The sequence below is a fragment of the Dipodomys merriami genome, unplaced genomic scaffold, assembly GCF_024711535.1.
Source record: "Dipodomys merriami isolate MVZ:Mamm:240054 unplaced genomic scaffold, mDipMer1.0.p SCAF_78, whole genome shotgun sequence".
NCBI classification, from domain to species: Eukaryota; Metazoa; Chordata; class Mammalia; order Rodentia; family Heteromyidae; genus Dipodomys; species Dipodomys merriami.
Window position 1 is genome coordinate 1,134,067 of NW_027206379.1, and position 16,293 is coordinate 1,150,359.

The window sequence follows — 16,293 nt, forward strand, 5'->3', positions numbered from 1 at the left end:
CTTTGCATCCCACCCTAGGGACTTAGACATTCCCCCCAGGACCCCTGGCGCGTGGGCAAGGCCTGAGAAGTGGAGGGAGGCGCTAGTTCTTTGAAAGTGTCCAGGGCAATCTCAGGTTGAGGAGACCCCAGGAGAGGCATCTCCGCTGAGACCCGGCCCCCAGGGGCCCAGGGAGAGCCCATCGCCTTCCTCCTGGCCGCCCCTGGCAAATTGGGGAGGGGTAGCAGGCGCCCCCTTCGCTTGTCTCCTCTCTCTGGGGTGTGAGGATCTAGGCTGGGGGACACTGGGGTGTGGGGACCCAGGGTTGGGTTTCCCGGGGTGTGGGGGTCTAGGCTGGGGGACACGAGTGTGGGGAGCCAGGATGGAGGACACTGGAGTGGGGGGGCAGGGTAGAGGGTCACCTGGGTAGGGGAGCCAGGATGGGGGGGACACCGGGGTGTGGGGGTCTAGGATGGGTGTCACCGAGCTGTGGGGGGGGTCAGGGTGAAGGTGGGCCTGTACAGACTCTCCTGCGGGCGGGGGGGCGCGCCACGCTCTGTCCCTTCCCCCCACTGAGCACCCCGCACCCCAGTTGGCGCTTCTAGAAGGCAGCGAGCGCCGGGCTGTGCGCTCCGCCCCCTCCGCAGCCTCCCTTCTCGCCCTCCCGCCCCCCTCCCGCTCGGGCTCGACGTCACGCGATGACGTCGGAGGCCGGGGAGGGGGGAGGAGCCCCCCCCAGCCGGTGCTCCCGCTGCAGCGCGCTTAGCCCAGCCTCCCGCCCCCCCCCCCCGCGTCTCCAAAACGAGCCCCCCACGCCTGGCAGGAGCTATATAAGGCGGGCGAGCCAGGCGAGGGGGGCAGCGCAGCCGAGCGGAGCCCGGAGAGGAGAGCGCGAGCGCCGGCAGAGCGAGCCAGCGAGCGAGCGAGCGAGCGCCTGGAAGCCCGGAGGACGCGGACGCCCGAGCCCGGGGCGCCCGCCCGGAGGACGGGGACTCCGGAGCCCGCGGCGCCCGCAGCCATGTACCGCTCCACCAAGGGCGCCTCCAAGGCGCGCCGCGACCAGATCAACGCGGAGATCCGGAGCCTCAAGGAGCTGCTGCCGCTGGCCGAGGCGGACAAGGTCCGTCTGTCCTACCTGCACATCATGAGCCTGGCCTGCATCTACACTCGCAAAGGCGTCTTCTTCGCCGGAGGTGAGCGAGCCGGGGAGCCCCGGGAGCCTGCGGTGCCTCGAGCTGGGCAGGGGAAGGGCTGGGGGGGACTCCGGATCCCGAGCTCAGGCACTACTTCTCTCGAGTTCTGCATGAAGGGCCGATGGATGGGAGGCGAGACCAGCAGGGTTCCCCGGGGTCCCACCAGCTCGGAGTCTGGGGGTAAAGGCAGCCTTGGCAAGTTGCGGGGATGGAGCCATCCAGAGCCCGGGGAAAGGCAGCCGCGGTCCGCGAGGCTCCGGGGGGCGCTGTCCGCCGTGCTGACCGGCTAAGGTAGCCGCGTCCGACCCGCAGCTCTCCCGGTAGCGCGGCCGCAGCCTTCGCGCTGCGAGTCGCTGTCCGAGGTGCTGACCGGGAGCCCCCGGAGGTAGCGCTGTCCGCGGTGCTGACCAGGCGCCGCCCTCGGGAGCGCTGTCCGCGGTGCTGGAAGCCCCGGCTACGGGCTCAGAAGTCTGAGGACTCCCTTAGCTGGGGAGTTCCAGCAACAGGTCTCCTGACCAAGAGCCGCGGGCAGCGGCTCAACAGGTGTTGGCAAGAGAGACAGATCCATGGGAGAGTCCCCCAGCCTCTCTGAAACTCAGACCCTGCCTTCTTCACTCTGCCCTGTGCCTTCCGACCTCAGCCTTGACTCACCTCATCTTGCCGCCCCGCACAGGTGCTCCTCTGGCCGGCCCCACAGGCCTTCTCTCAGCCCAAGAGCTTGAAGACATCGTGGCAGCCCTGCCTGGATTCCTGCTGGTGTTTACAGCCGAGGGGAAGTTGCTCTACCTGTCTGAGAGTGTGAGCGAGCATCTGGGCCATTCTATGGTGAGTATCGCAGGTCCTTTCAGTTCAGGACTGAGGTACAAATGGGTTTCAATGAGACTTCTATGAGATTTCTACTCTTGAGAAACTAAGGGTTCTGAGAAGGGGGAGAGAGAGAGGCTCTTGCTGTCCTCACTAATGGTGATCTCTGCTTCTGTTCTTCCAGGTGGACCTGGTGGCTCAGGGTGACAGCATTTATGACATCATTGACCCTGCTGACCACCTAACTGTGCGTCAACAACTCTCCTTGCCCTCCGCTCTAGATACTGGTAAGCACTGTCTTCTCTCATCTTTATTCCAATCTCCTCCATCCACCATGTCTCTGTTTCTTACTAGTTCCTTTTTCTTTACCCACCTAGATCGTCTTTTCCGTTGTCGTTTCAACACTTCCAAGTCCCTCCGACGCCAGAGCGCAGGCAACAAACTGGTGCTTATTCGAGGCCGATTCCACTCCCACCCGCCTGGGGCCTACTGGGCAGGAAACCCTGTGTTCACGGCTTTCTGTGCCCCACTGGAGCCAAGACCCCGCCCTGGCCCTGGGCCTGGCCCTGGGCCTGGCCCTGCCTCACTCTTCCTGGCCATGTTCCAGAGTCGGCATGCTAAAGACCTGGTCCTGCTGGATGTCTCTGAGAGGTGAGCCCAGAGGGTTTAACTTCAGGAGGAAGGCAGGCCAGAGCTGAGGGACTGTAGATTCTGGAGTCAGGGAGGATGGGGCTTAGATGGGCAGAGAAGCTGGGAGGGAGCAAGATGTGCGATGTTGAGCAAGGAAAACAGAAAGCTGACCTCACCCTTTCCACCTTCCCAGTGTCCTAATCTACCTGGGCTTTGAGCGCAATGAACTGCTCTGTAAATCATGGTATGGACTGCTGCACCCCGAGGACCTGGCCCACGCTTCTGCTCAACACTACCGTCTGTGTGAGTGTCCAGAGAGGCTGTGGATAAGAAAGGAAGTTGGGGGGATAAAAGAAGGGGGAGACCAGACTCAGAATGAGCTGTGGTCAAGACTGATGTTTGGGATGCCCTAAGGGGAATATTAGGAGGAGGACCCTGGGTGGTGAGGTCAAGGTGGGGAGCTGAGAGGCACAGGTTAGGGTAGGTAGAAGAAAAGATATCATGGCTCCCTCAGCTCAGTGTAGAGGTGAAGAAGGTGGGAGTTGAGGTGGTGTTGTCTGATGGGCATCCTAACCCTGAATCTCTTCTTTCTTCTCAGTGGCTGAGAGTGGAGACATTCAGGCCGAGATGGTGGTGAGGCTGCAGGCCAAGTCTGGAGGTTGGGCCTGGATTTACTGCCTGTTATACTCGGAAGGGCCAGAGGGCTCCATTACTGCCAATAATTACCCAATCAGGTGAGCTGCAAGGTAGCAGTCTGGGTGGAAGGGGGTGTCAGCTGAAGTCAGCAAATCAGAGAACTGCTCTGGAAACAGACACCAAACCCTGACCAGTTGCCTCTTCTCTCTTTTCCAGTGACACAGAAGCCTGGAGTCTCCGCCAGCAGCTGAACTCTGAAGACACTCAGACAGTTTATGTCCTGGGTACCCCAACCATGGCGCCCTCATTCCCTGAGAATGTCCATTCCCAAGAGCAGTGCTCTAACCCACTCTTTACCCCAGCCTTGGGGGCTCCCAGAAGCACCAGTTTCTCCGGTGCTCCAGAACTGGGTGGGGTCTCAACATCAGAAGAACTTCCCCAGCCTTCTAAGGAGATGGGCTTCCGTTACCTGCCATTTGCTGCTGGGCCAGAGCCCTCTCTGCAGACAGACCTCAGCAAGGATCTTGTGTGTACACCACCCTACACACCTCACCAGCCTGGGGGCTGTGCCTTCCTCTTCAGCCTCCACGAGCCCTTCCAGACCCTTCTGCCCACTCCATCCAGCTCTCTTCAAGAACAGCTGACTCCAAGCACCGCGACCTTCTCCGATCAATTGACTCCGAGCAGTGCAACATTCCCTGATCCTCTCACCAGCCCGCTGCAAGGCCAGCTGACTGACACTGCCACCCGAAGTTACGAAGACCAGTTGACTGCATGCACCTCCACCTTCCCGGACCAGCTGCTTCCCAGCACTGCTTCCTTCCCAGAGCCTCTGGGCAGCCCTGCCCACGAGCAGCTGACTCCTCCCAGCACCGCTTTCCAAGCTCCTCTGAGCAGCCCCAGCCAGACTTTCCCAGAGCAACTGAGCCCCAATTCTACGAAGACTTACTTCACCCAGGAGGGATGCAGTTTTCTCTATGAGAAGTTGCCCCCAAGTCCTAGCAGCCCTGGTAATGGGGACTGCACACTTCTGGCCCTCGCTCAGCTCCGGGGCCCCCTGTCTGTGGATGTTCCCCTGGTGCCCGAAGGCCTGCTCACCCCCGAGGCCTCTCCGGTCAAGCAGAGTTTCTTTCACTACTCTGAGAAGGAACAAAATGAGATCGATCGCCTCATCCAGCAGATTAGCCAGTTAGCCCAGGGCATGGACAGGCCCTTCTCTGCTGAGGCCGACACTGGGGGACTAGAGCCCCTTGGAGGACTGGAGCCCCTGGATTCTAACCTATCCCTTCCGGGGGCTGGCCCCCCTGTGCTCAGCCTGGACCTGAAACCCTGGAAATGCCAGGAGCTGGACTTCCTGGCTGACCCCGAGAACATGTTCCTGGAAGAGACGCCCATAGAAGACATCTTCATGGATCTCTCTACTCCAGACCCCAATGGGGAATGGGGTTCAGGGGATCCCGAGGCAGAGGGCCCAGGAGGGGCCCCATCGCCTTGCACCAATCTGTCCTCAGAAGACCACAGCTTCCTGGAGGACTTGGCCACCTACGAAACCGCCTTTGAGACAGGTGTCTCAGCATTCCCCTACGATGGGTTTACTGATGAGTTGCATCAACTCCAAAGTCAAGTTCAAGACAGCTTCCATGATGGTGAGTACAGACTCAACGTTCCTGTACTCATGTCCCCGGCCTTCCAGTGAGATGCCAGGGAGATTAGTGGATCCATTCCTTTCTCTGTACCTCAGTGTTAATTATGTAGGTAATAATCACTTGGTGCTAAGGGTGGCAGTGAGGATAAGGAACATGAAAAACTTGGGCTGAGAGTGAGATGAGTGGTGGAGTACCTGCTCGGCCAAGAGCAAGGTCCTGAATGCAAATCATACCACCAAAATGAAAAAAAAAACTAATATGAAAGTTGTGGATCAGTAGGAATGGTAGGCAAAGATGGTGACTGAAGTTTGTGCTTTAAAGTCTGTAATGGGGCTTGCCCTGTAGCTCAGTGGCACCATGCTGCTTAGCAAATGCATCATCCTGGGCTTGATCCCCAGTACCATGAAAGAAAAGACAAACAAAACACAGTTTTTAAAAAGTCTAGGAGGGACTGGGAAGTTTGGCTCAGTGGTAGAATGCTTGCCTTGCATGCATGAAGCCCTGGGTTCGATTCCTCAGTACCACATACACAGAAAAAGCTAGAAGTGGTGCTTTGGTTCAAGTGGGAGAGTGCTAGCCTTGAGCAAAAGAAGCTCAAGGACAGTGCTCAGGCCCTAAGTTAAGTCCCAGGACTGGCAAAAAAAAAAGTCTATGAGGCATCTAAATCAATTGCACCACATTTTATGGATGAGGACAATCAAGGACCCAGAGTAAAGAAATATTCTTTACGTCTGACCAAAAACAAAAACAAAAACAGGGGAAGTTGTCAGATGCTGGTAGCTCATGCCTATCATCCTCGCTACTCAGGAGGCTGAGATCTGAAGGCCAGCCCTAGCAGAAATCTGTGAGACTCATCCCCAAATTTAACTAGGAAAAAAACAAAACAAAACAAAACAGAAGCAGAGGTGTGGCTCAAGTGGTAGACCACCAGCTTTGAACAAAAAAGTTAAGGGAGATTGCCTGATATAGTACTGGTCCTAGTGGTGGCATAAAGTAAAACTTAGAAGTTGATTGGAGATCTAGCCTAGTATTCTTGCCCCCTAAAGGTGATAAATGGGAGAGACAAGAATTTGTAGACATCCAGGAGAGAAAGCCCACGAGGCTTTGGCCCTCGCTTCATTGCAGTAGTTCCTTCCATTGGCCCCATTCTCTCCAAAGCTACAGCTACAGCTTCTGGCACCATTTGCCCACTGGGCCAACTTATTTGAAGCCCAAACCATATGTCAACACTGCACCACACCCCGAGCCCAAAGACAGGCTCTCCTAAGAAGTCTAATTCCTCTTCTCTCTCTGTCTCTCTCTCTTCACAGATGGAAGTGGAGGGGAACCAACGTTTTGAATAAGTCTGTGACTTAACGTCAAGTATGGCATATTGTCATCAAGACGTGGAGCCGCTCTCCACCCCCCCAGGACTGTTTGGGGGGATTCTGGGGGCCAGAGGGGGATATATCTGATTCTCCAGGCCCTGAAGGATTGGGGGGGGAGGGAGGTGGGAGGGCAAGGGAGGGGAGTTTCTTTTTAAAACCAAGGGACTTTGAGCGATCCCAGTTTCCATTCCAATCTGTATTCACTCGTAGTGAGCTTCCTTGAATGAATTTCAAGCGGAGAATGGGGGAGTCTCGTTTCCCCATCCGCACTGCCCCATGGGCCTGGGCCAGTTCTCCACTCCTAGGGGGGCTTCAGCCCCCCCTAGATCTTGGTGGGGGAAAGGCAGGGCCAACCCCAGGCCAGCCTGAGCCCCGAGGGGCTCGTGACACCCACGTAGAATTCTCTACACACCAGTAACGGGATTTCAATTCCGATGGACTAGGCCGCGCTGCGGCTCTTCCTTGAGACTTTTGCGCCCCGCCGCCTGGGGTGGGAGCGCGAAGAGACGCTTCGTTCCTTTCCGATGGAGGAAGGCAGATCTGCCGCCACACGTGTGCTTTGCACGAGTGCTGGTACCTGGTGCGGGAAGCACCCGGCCGCCCGAGCGCCTGGGCCTGCCCTGGACGGCCGTCTGGGGTGCTGCCCTGGACAGCTGCCTCGTGGTTCCGCGGTGACCTTTGTAGCCAACTTTATAATAAAGTCCAGTTTGCCTTTTTGGTATCTCTGGTGTCCTGAGCTGCTGTGGAAAGGGAAGAGGGGAAGTGAGGGCGTGGGGTCCCAAACAGCAGCCTGGGGGCGACAGGCTTTAAAGACTAGCTCTAGTCTGGGCTGGGAAGGTGGCTCAGTGGTAGAGTGCTTGCCTTCCATGCGTGAGGCCCTGGGTTTGATTCCTCAGCACCACATAAGCAAAAAGAAAAAAGCTGGAAGTGGTGCTGTGGCTCAAGTGGTAGAGTGCTAGCCTTGAGCTGAAGAGCTGAGGGACAGCGCCCAGGCCCAGAGTTCAGGCCCCATGACCGGACCCAAAAAACAAAACAAAACAAAGACTAGAGCTGCTTTGGGTCCCAGCATTTCTTCCTTTCCTCCTGCACACACTCATTCCTTCACTCCTCATCTGAGCGCTGGGAGCTGAGAGCCGTACCCTGTTCTTTAGGGGGCTTGGAGTTCAGTCTGGCAGTGTTCACCAGGCAGGAGGGGCAGAGGGTCTGGTATAAGAAGGTGGATGCAGCTTTACATAGGTTCTGGATATAGCTTTGAAGCACCGTCCTGGGAAAAACCAGCTGGTTTGTGGGACTCTGGGTGTCTGCATGGACAGGAAAAGTCTGTTATCCCTGAATAGTGCATTCAGTTGGCAAACACATGCTTCACTGCAAAAAAGGCTCATTTCACTAATGAAGAAACAGAAGATCACCAGTGCCAGTGGCTCATACCTGTAATCCCAGCTACTCAGGAGGCTGAGACTAAGGCTTGTGGTTCCAAGCCAACTCAGACAGGAAAGCCCATGAAACTCTTATCTCCAATTAACCAGCAAAAGCTGGAGGTGGAGCTATGGCTCAAGTGGTAGAGTGCTAACCTTGAGCAAAAACACTAAGCAAGAGTGTAAGGCCCTGAATTCAAGCCCCTGTACCAAGGTGTACACACACACACACACACACACACACACACACACACACACACACACACACACACACACACAAAACCAGGATCACGTGAAGGATGCTTCCATATGCTAACTCCTAAAGCCACTGAGCCACCATCTGAAATGATCCAATCTCAGATTCTCCAAGGTGAGTTGGTATGGGTGGGAGCAAGGGCCTCTCTCCTAAAGTGTGGGAAAGGAATTCTCCTCCTTTGGCATCTCCAGGCTTGTGAAGCAGAACTGTCCAGAACTCTAGATCAGGAATCAGGAGAAGACAGTTTGCAGGTCAAATCAAGTGATTCATGCCTGTTATCCCAACTACTTAGAAGGTAATGATGATTCAATTTCAGCAAGTTAGCAAGACACCATATCAATGATTAAGCCAGAACTGAGAGTATATGCTTGTAATCTTAGCTATGCAGAAGGTTGTTAGGATACCACCTGAGAACTGAGGACCAGTTCAAAGCCAGCCTCGGAGTCAGGCAGCAGTGGCTGCTGTAATCCTAACTACTCAGGAGGCTGAGATCTAAGGATTGTGGTTCTAAGCCAGCCTAGGCAGGAAAGCCCATAAGAGTCTTATATCTAACCAGCAGAAAGTTAGAAGTGAAGCTGTGGTCCAAGCAGTAGCATGCCAATCTTGAGCAAAACAGCTAAGGGACAAAACCCTGGCCCTGAGTTCAGCCCCAGGACCAGCATTCATACTTGCACATGTGCGTGTACACACATAACACACACAGAGAACTACTGGGATAGTACTGGAGTTAAACGCATGTCCTCACACTTGATAGATAGGTGTTCTACCCTATGCCTGCTGCCTTTTTTCACATTATTTTCAACATAAGTTCTCCCTTTATGACTTTACGCCCCAGTCAGGCCTGGGCTGTGATTCTCCTATGTATGCTTCCTTATGTAAAAGGTCCTGACACATAGCAAACATGGAAAAGAATTTCTCAAAGAGGACCATTTCCGATCTGTCCTTGAAGTAAAAACCCACCAGTCTCTTTCATAGGAATGTGTTCTTAAATTCACCAGAGAGCAAAGGATTGTAACTTAAAAAAAAACAAACTATGATTAGGGATTGAACTCAGAGCCTTATGATCTCTCTTGTCTTTTTCACTGAAGGTTGCTGCTCTACCACTTGAGCCACCACTCCACTTCTGGAATGGTTATTTGGTGGTTAACTGGAAATAAGAATGTCATGGAGATTTCTTCTGGCTGGCTTTGCACTTCAATCCTCAGATCCCAGCCTCCTGAGTAGCTAGGATGACAGGCATGAGCCACCACACCCAACTAATGCTTAGTTTTGAAACTTAAGGGAACACAAGACACAGTCCCAGGTGAAAACAGATCTGGCTATCAGAAACAAGGAGAGTTAGGAGGAGTTATCACAGCTAAGAGAAGTAAGGAAGCACAAAGGGGAAGCAGAGAAAAGATGCAATTAACTTGCAGCGAGGAAGTCTGAATAGAGTTGACTTTGGTTAATACTGCATCAGCATGGGCTCACTCATATGAGAAAGTACGTGTAAGTGTCAGATGTTCATAAAATGGCATCAGGATGTGGAGGATGTGGGAACTCTGTCCTACCATCACAACTCCAAATCTATTTTTTTCTTTTAAAATGAACATAAAAATCTAAGAAATCAGCTGGGAAGGTGGCTCAGTGGTAGAGTGCTTGCCTCACATGCATGAAGCCCTGGATTCAATTCCCCAGTACCACATACACAGAAAAAGCTGGAAGTGGTGCTGTGGCTCAAGTGCCAGAGTGCTAGCCTTGAGCAAAAGGAGCTCAGGGACAGTGCCCAGGCCCTGAGTTCAAGCCCCAGGATTAGCACAAAAAAATCTAAGAAATCCAAATTCTGTGGGGGAAAACAGGGGGACATTCCCCTCCTCTCTGCGTCATTTGGAAGTCTTGGTGGATGATGCCTGACATTGATGATTCTGACCAACAGTCCAGAGCTGAGGGGGCAGAAAATTCAAAGGGAAATAGTGCCACCTGCTGGAAGAAGTGCATGTTTCTGTTCATCATCCGTGATTCATGTGCCTGCGGCTCACAGCATCAATATCTTAGAACAAATGGGTAAAGTGAGGCCCAGGCAGAGGAAAGTACTCCCAGAGTGACTGTAGAAGCCATACATGACTCTGAAGGTAACTGCTGCCCTGGAATCAATGCTTAGAAAGGGGCTCTAGTTCAAAGGCTGAGAGCAAGCTCTTTTATCATGTGATAAATTTCACCTGCAGGTGCTAGGAACTGTCCTTGGTGCTGGGAAAAAATGGAACAAGATCCCTGGGCTCTCCAGGCACTGGTAGTTCACACCTGTACTCCTAACTACTCGACAGGCTGAGATCCAGAGAATCATGGTTTAAAGCCAGCCTGGGTAGAAAAGTTCATGAGAACTCTCATCTCCAAAATAGTCAGCAAAAACTGGATCTGGAAGTATGGTTCAAGTGGCAGAGCACCAGCCAAGCAAGCAAGTCAAGAAAGTGTTAGGCCATGAGTTCAAACCCCAGTACTGGGGGAAAAAATTCCTAGATGCATATAATTTGTACATTGGTTGTTGAAAGATATAAAACCAGGTATTAAAGAAGCATGCTTGGAAGTGGCGCTGTAGCTCAAGTGGTAGAGCGCTCGCCTTGAGCTGAAGAGCTGAGGGACAGCGCCCAGGCCCAGAGTTCAAGCCCCATGACTGACAAAAAAAATAAAAAAATAAAAAAAAATAAAGAAGCATGCTAGCCAGACACTGGTGGCTCAGGTCTATAATCCTTGATATTCAGGAGGTTGAACCAGCAAAAAATCTAAAAATAAAAAAAAAATTAACCAGCTGGGTGTTGGTGGTTCACAACTATAATCCTAGCTACTTAGGAGGCTGAGATCTGAGGATCATGGTTCAAAGCCAGCCCGGGCAAGAAACTCCGTGAGACTCTTATCTACAATAAACCACTCAAAAAAACGAAGTGGCGCTGTGGCTCGGGTGGTAGAGTGCTGGCCTTGAGTTGAAGAGCTTAGGGACAGCAGCTAGGCCCAGAGTTCAAGCCTTATGGCAAAAATAAATAAATAAATAAAAATAAAAAAGAAGCAGGGCACTGCAGGGTACACCTATCATCCAAGGTACATGAGAAGCCTAGGTAGCATCATGGTCTAGGCCCGCCCCCACAAAATGTCAGACCTTATTCTAAAAGTAACCAAAGTTGCTGGGCACCGGTAGCTCACCCCTATAATCCTAGCTACTCAGGAGGCTGAGATCTGAGGGTCAAAGTTCAAAGCCAGATCCAGGGGAAAGTTCCTGACACTCTACTTAAACACCAAAAAGTTGAAAGTGAGACTATGGCAAGCATATTAGTCTTGAGCAAAAAAGCTCAGGGAAAGCTCCAGGCCCTGAGGTTAAGCCCCAGAACCAGCAAGAAAAATATAATGAAAAATACAAAAGGGAATGAGGGTGTGGCTTAATAGAGCAAAACTGAGAACAACTTTGTACCACCAATAAAATTGGTTTAGAAAAATAATGGAAAAATGTCCTAAATAATTGCCAACTTACAAGCAGAATACAATAGCACATGGAGTATGAGCTGCTTTTTTTTTGTTATTGTTGGTCATGGGGCTTGAACTCTGGGCCTGGCACTGTCCCTCAGCTCTTCAGCACAAGGTGAGTGCTCTACCACTTGAACCACAGCACCACTACCAGTTTTCTGGTGGTTTATTGGAGATAAGAGTCTCAGGAGCTTTCCTGTCTGGGCTGGTTTTGAACCACGATCACCAGATCTTAGCCTCCCGAGTAGCTAGGATTACAGGTATGCTCCACTGGCACCAGCTTTTTATTTTCTTTAAACTGGTATTGGGGTTTGAACTCATGGCCTGCATACTTTCCCTTGACTTTTTCATTCAAGGCTACTACTCTACCATTTAAGCCACAGCTCCACTTCTGGCTTTTTGGTAGTTAATTGGAGATAAAAGCCTTGGACTTTCTCACTCAAGCTGGCTTCAAACTGTGATCTCAGACCTCAGCCTCCTGAGTAATTAGGATTACGGAGGTGACCCACTAACACCTAGCTTTATTTATTATTTATTAATTATATTTTTTCCAGTCCTGGGGCTTCAACTCAGGGCCTAGGCACTGTCCCTGAGCTTCTTTTGCTCAATGCTAACCCTCTACCACTTGAGCCACAACGCCACTTCCAGCTTTTTCTGTGTATGTGGTACTGAGGAATTGAACCCAGGGCTTCATGCATGCTAGGCAAGCACTCTACCACAGGATGCTCACCCACAAGGCCGGCCTCCACTGCATCTGACACAATCTCAGAACCCATGTTATTTATGGCTGGTTCCTCAAGGGTTCCTGGTGTAGCAGTACCGAGGGAGAAGGGTGTCAGGTGACAGGGGCTTCAGCCTCATGAATGTATTTATGCTGGGTGGGAGTAAAGTGAGGGCCATCCACAGCTCAGCTCCTTCCACATGTAATCACATCCCTTTCTACTTCTACAGCCAAGGGGGCCCAAGCCAGACACCAGACACGAGCACCATGCTGTCTGAGCTTTTCAGCTACCAGAATCATGAGCCAAGTAAACATCTTTTATTATAAAGTATAATCTCAAGTGCATTATTGTACATCCATACACAGCTGTCTGAGCCTCAGTTTACATATCTGAGGAGGAGGAAGATCCCTACCTACCTTCTAGGGCACCTAACATCTGTCTAGGTTGATCACAACTAGTGCTGTTCCCCTTTCCACAGGTCTCAAGACAGAAATTGAGAGTGGGTAATAAAGGATCTTTATTTAGGCTTGATCCCTTGATATAGTCATATGTATAAAACGATATGAAGTCAGGAAAATATCAATCAAAGGTTAGTATGGTCTTCCTTCCCGGGGGCACAGCTTTCTCAACTGGCCCCCTTCAAAATCCCGGAGTATGGAGGGCAGGGGGTCACTTGGCAGCTTCTGCCTGGGCTGCCAAATCTGCCTCTTTCTGAGCCTCCAGGAATGCAGCTCGCTCCTTCTGGAAACTTGCCAGCTCTTCTGCACTGAGGCTGCAGATGAAAAGAGACAGACGACTAGTGAGTGGCCAGTGGCTGATAGACTCTCACAAGGGCCCCAGATACCAATTCCCCTGGCCTCTTCCCTGTCCCTGGTCTTTCCAGACTCCACACCTTTGCTCTGCCACGAATGCCACCCACAATCCTTACTGTACTCTATCTTTAATCCCCTTTCTAAAGCCTAATTCATTCTGTGAGGCCTTGCCCAGACAAACTCTATCACAACCTTTTTTTTTTTTTTTTTGGTTGTGGGGCTTGAACTCTGGACCTGGGCACTGTCCCTCAGCTCTTCAGCTCAAGGCGAGCACTCTACCACTTGAGCCACAGCACCACTTCTGGTTTTCTGATGGTTTATTGGAGATAAGAGTCTCATGGAAAGCCAGGCGCTGGTGGCTCACACCTGTAATCCTAGCTACTCAGGAGGCTGAGATCTGAGGATCGCGGTTCAAAGCCAGCCCAGGCAGGAGAGACCGTGAGACTCCTATCTCCAATAAACCACCAGAAAACAGGAAGTGGCGCTGTAGCTCAAGTGGTTATAGAGCACTCGCCTTGAGCTGAAGAGCTGAGGGACAGCACCCAGGCCCAGAGTTCAAGCCCCACGACCGACCAAAAAAAAAAAAAAAAGAGTCTCATGGAGGGCTGGGAAGGTGGCTCAGTGGTAGAGCTCTTGCCTTGCATGCCTGAAGCCCTGAGTTCAATTCCTCAGCACCACATAACCAAAAAGAAAAAAGCTGGAAGTAGCGCTGTGGCTCAAGTGGTAGAGTGCTAGCCTTGTGCTGAAGAGCATGACTGGACCCCCCCCCCCCCCAAAAAAAAAAAAAAGAGTCTCATGGACTTTTCTGCTGGAGCTGGCTTTGAACCATGATCCTCAGATCTGAGCCTCCTGAGTAGTTAGGATTACAGCATGAACCACCAGCACCCAGCCTATCACAAACATTTTGTACAGTGAAGTCACAGGGCTAAGATGTGGTCCCAAGGCAGAAATCCATCCCCCTTATCTCTGCTCCCTGTAAAAATAAAGATTTGAGACATGGCAAGTTCAGGTCTGCTGTAGGTTCAACTCCACTCAATTTGGGAAACCATCAACTGTCAGCCTTGGCACGAGCTGTGACACAAACAGCAAGGGGCCAGCAGAGGTCGTCCTTATCCCTGCTATGGTCTGGACCGTACTCTCCCATTGACACCTTACTTTAAGGGAACAATTCTACCTTTGGGAAGGGTGGTACTTCTGGCGTTGGGATTAACTCTGATTGGTCTCCCCCTCGCACCATGTCCCATTCTGCCTCTGGGACTAGAGTCTCTAAGAATAGTGGCTTCTGCTTCTTGTCAGTGCCTCCCATCCTTCCTGAGATATTTCTATTTCTTGGAACATTTGCTCCCAGTCTTTGCCCTCCTTTCCCAGGGCTCTGCTTAGATGTCACTTCCCCAGGGATCTCTTAATGGCACACCATGCAAAACCAGGATTCCTCCTCTTTGCTTCTGTGGCACCTATTGCTTTTTAAATCAACATTGACTATCTGGCTGTATTTACGGATCTGTTGCTACTTCAAGACGATGAGTTCCAGCAGATTAAGATAAGCATGAGTTCATGTCTAGCTGTATCCAATTCTAAAACAATGTCTGATACATAAGAGATGCCTAAGAATTGTACTCCCAATGCACAAATGAGGTCTGTACCCAGACTCCATCCTCAAGACTCCAACATTCTCCGACTCAACAGCTAACTCTATAAGCTGCCCCAAGTAAAGCCTTCTGGGCCTTCTCTTCAAACTGCTCCTCCCATAACACTCACTCCTTCACCACTTGGATGCCCAGGGAACGGGCAGAGCCAATGATGGATCGGACAACAGAAGACAGAGGGACATCCTGCAGGGCAAAGGCTTCATCCTGTGCTTTGACACGAGCAATTTCATATATGTGCTTCAGCGTCACCAGGCCGGCCACCTCTTTCCCTAAGAAGGAACAAGTCATTCTTCAAGTGTCACTGGTTCCCTCCACAATTTCCAGAATCTCAGGAGTCCATCTGGCCCTTACCCGTTTTCCGGGCCCCTTTCTCAATCCCAGCAGCTGCCTTCAAGAAATAGGAAACAGTGGGTTGTCCAATCTTGATTTCAAATGTCCTGTCAGGCTTAACCAAAAAATAAAAAAGACATGTAAGAATCACTTCGCTTTGCAAACTTCTAATGTCATTTTCCCTTCCTCTCAATTCACTTTCCCATAGTGTCCCTCACAGTCCACAAAAAAAAAAAAACCCACATGGAAAAAGAAACCTGCAGCAAACATCCCCATCACCTCTATTCCAGGTCTAACTCAGTAAAATGGAGGGACAAAGGGAAGAAAGGAGCTATAGCACAACCAGATAGCTTCAGAAACAAATATGGTTTAGACTATGTCTTTGGGGAAACAAGCCCAGTAATAAGGAGAGACTTGCACCTAGGGTGCTCCCTCCCTCCCTCCCCCCCCCCCACCTCTCTTGCCAGTCCTGAGGCTTGAACTCAGGGCCTGGGCACTGTCCCTGAGCTTCTTTTGCTCAAGGCTAGCACTCTACCACTAGAGCCACAGCCACTTCTGGATTTTTCTGTGTATATGGTACTGAGGATTGAACCCAGGGCTTTGTCCATGCTAGGCAAGCACTCTACCACTAAGCCACGTTCCCAGCCCCAATGTGCTGCCTCTTAGCTCCTTTTATACAAGGCTGGTGTTTTACCACTTGAGCCACACCTCCACTTCCAGCTTTTTCCTGGTTAATTGGAGATAAGATTCTTACAGACTTTAATGCCTGGGCTGGCTTCCAACTGTGATCCTCAAATCTCTACTTTCTGAGTAGCTAGGATGTCAGGTATGAGCCGCGGGCGCCCTGCTAGAATGGAGTGTTTCAAGAAACCGAGGATCAGAGTCCAGACTGCACCTTCACAAAAATCTTCGTGGGCAGAGGAATGCCTACTTTGATGTCCTTCGTCTTCTCGTTGAACTCCTTGCAAAACTGGCTGATAGAAACACCTCGCTGTGGGAGAAGCACAGAGGTCAGCAGCGGCAGGCGGGCCGCGCTCCTCGCCTTGATTCCTCCGGCTTGCCAGCTTCCGCCCACACTCAGCACGCTCCCCCCGCGGGGCGGTTCGCGTGCACCTCCCCGCCTCATCCTCCTTCCAGGAGCCTGCAGGGGTGAGCAGCAGAACCGGGCCTCGCACCGAGGTCCCCCCGCGCCCGCCGCGCCGCGTTCCCGCCACCGCCGCACCTGACCCAAGATGGGCCCCAGCGGGGGCCCGGGCATGGCCTGGCCAGCTCGCACGATGGCCCGGATCACTCCACCAGCCTCCGTCTTCTTGACGGCCCGCGTGACCCGGCTGAGCTTCGACATGACACACGGCTGCCGGT

At 52.1% G+C, this 16,293-nt stretch overlaps 2 protein-coding genes across 2 annotated transcripts; one reads left to right on the top strand and one right to left on the bottom strand.

Annotated features, from left to right (window-relative positions):
* Window positions 1-997: 997 nt before the first annotated feature.
* On the top strand, window positions 998-6,974 carry LOC138818793 (neuronal PAS domain-containing protein 4-like). Its single transcript, XM_070009913.1, has 8 exons — window positions 998-1,172; window positions 1,846-1,997; window positions 2,161-2,263; window positions 2,354-2,627; window positions 2,800-2,909; window positions 3,205-3,340; window positions 3,459-4,888; window positions 6,199-6,974. Exons 1-8 carry the CDS (start codon window positions 998-1,000, stop codon window positions 6,225-6,227), a joined length of 2,409 nt encoding a protein of 802 aa, XP_069866014.1. The 3' UTR covers window positions 6,228-6,974.
* Window positions 6,975-12,640: 5,666 nt separating this feature from the next.
* On the bottom strand, window positions 12,641-16,276 carry LOC138818816 (large ribosomal subunit protein uL11m-like). Its single transcript, XM_070009962.1, has 5 exons — window positions 16,154-16,276; window positions 15,827-15,922; window positions 14,953-15,046; window positions 14,711-14,870; window positions 12,641-12,912 (listed from the first exon to the last, which is right to left on the bottom strand). Exons 1-5 carry the CDS (start codon window positions 16,274-16,276, stop codon window positions 12,810-12,812), a joined length of 576 nt encoding a protein of 191 aa, XP_069866063.1. The 3' UTR covers window positions 12,641-12,809.
* Between the last annotated feature and the right edge of the window lie 17 nt (window positions 16,277-16,293).

What these genes read in the sequence shown, in the direction of transcription:
- LOC138818793 (XM_070009913.1), top strand. Translation starts at nt 998, where the DNA reads ATGTACCGCTCCACCAAGGGCGCCTCCAAGGCGCGCCGCGACCAGATC. An exon ending in GCCCTCCGCTCTAGATACTG is followed by an intron (nt 2,264 to 2,353) that starts GTAAGCACTGTC and finishes TTACCCACCTAG; the next exon opens with ATCGTCTTTTCCGTTGTCGT. An exon ending in TGCTCAACACTACCGTCTGT is followed by an intron (nt 2,910 to 3,204) that starts GTGAGTGTCCAG and finishes CTTTCTTCTCAG; the next exon opens with TGGCTGAGAGTGGAGACATT.
- LOC138818816 (XM_070009962.1), bottom strand. Translation starts at nt 16,276, where the DNA reads ATGTCGAAGCTCAGCCGGGTCACGCGGGCCGTCAAGAAGACGGAGGCT. An exon ending in TGGGGCCCATCTTGGGTCAG is followed by an intron (nt 15,923 to 16,153) that starts GTGCGGCGGTGG and finishes CTTCTCCCACAG; the next exon opens with CGAGGTGTTTCTATCAGCCA. An exon ending in GGCATCCAAGTGGTGAAGGA is followed by an intron (nt 12,913 to 14,710) that starts GTGAGTGTTATG and finishes TTTCATCTGCAG; the next exon opens with CCTCAGTGCAGAAGAGCTGG.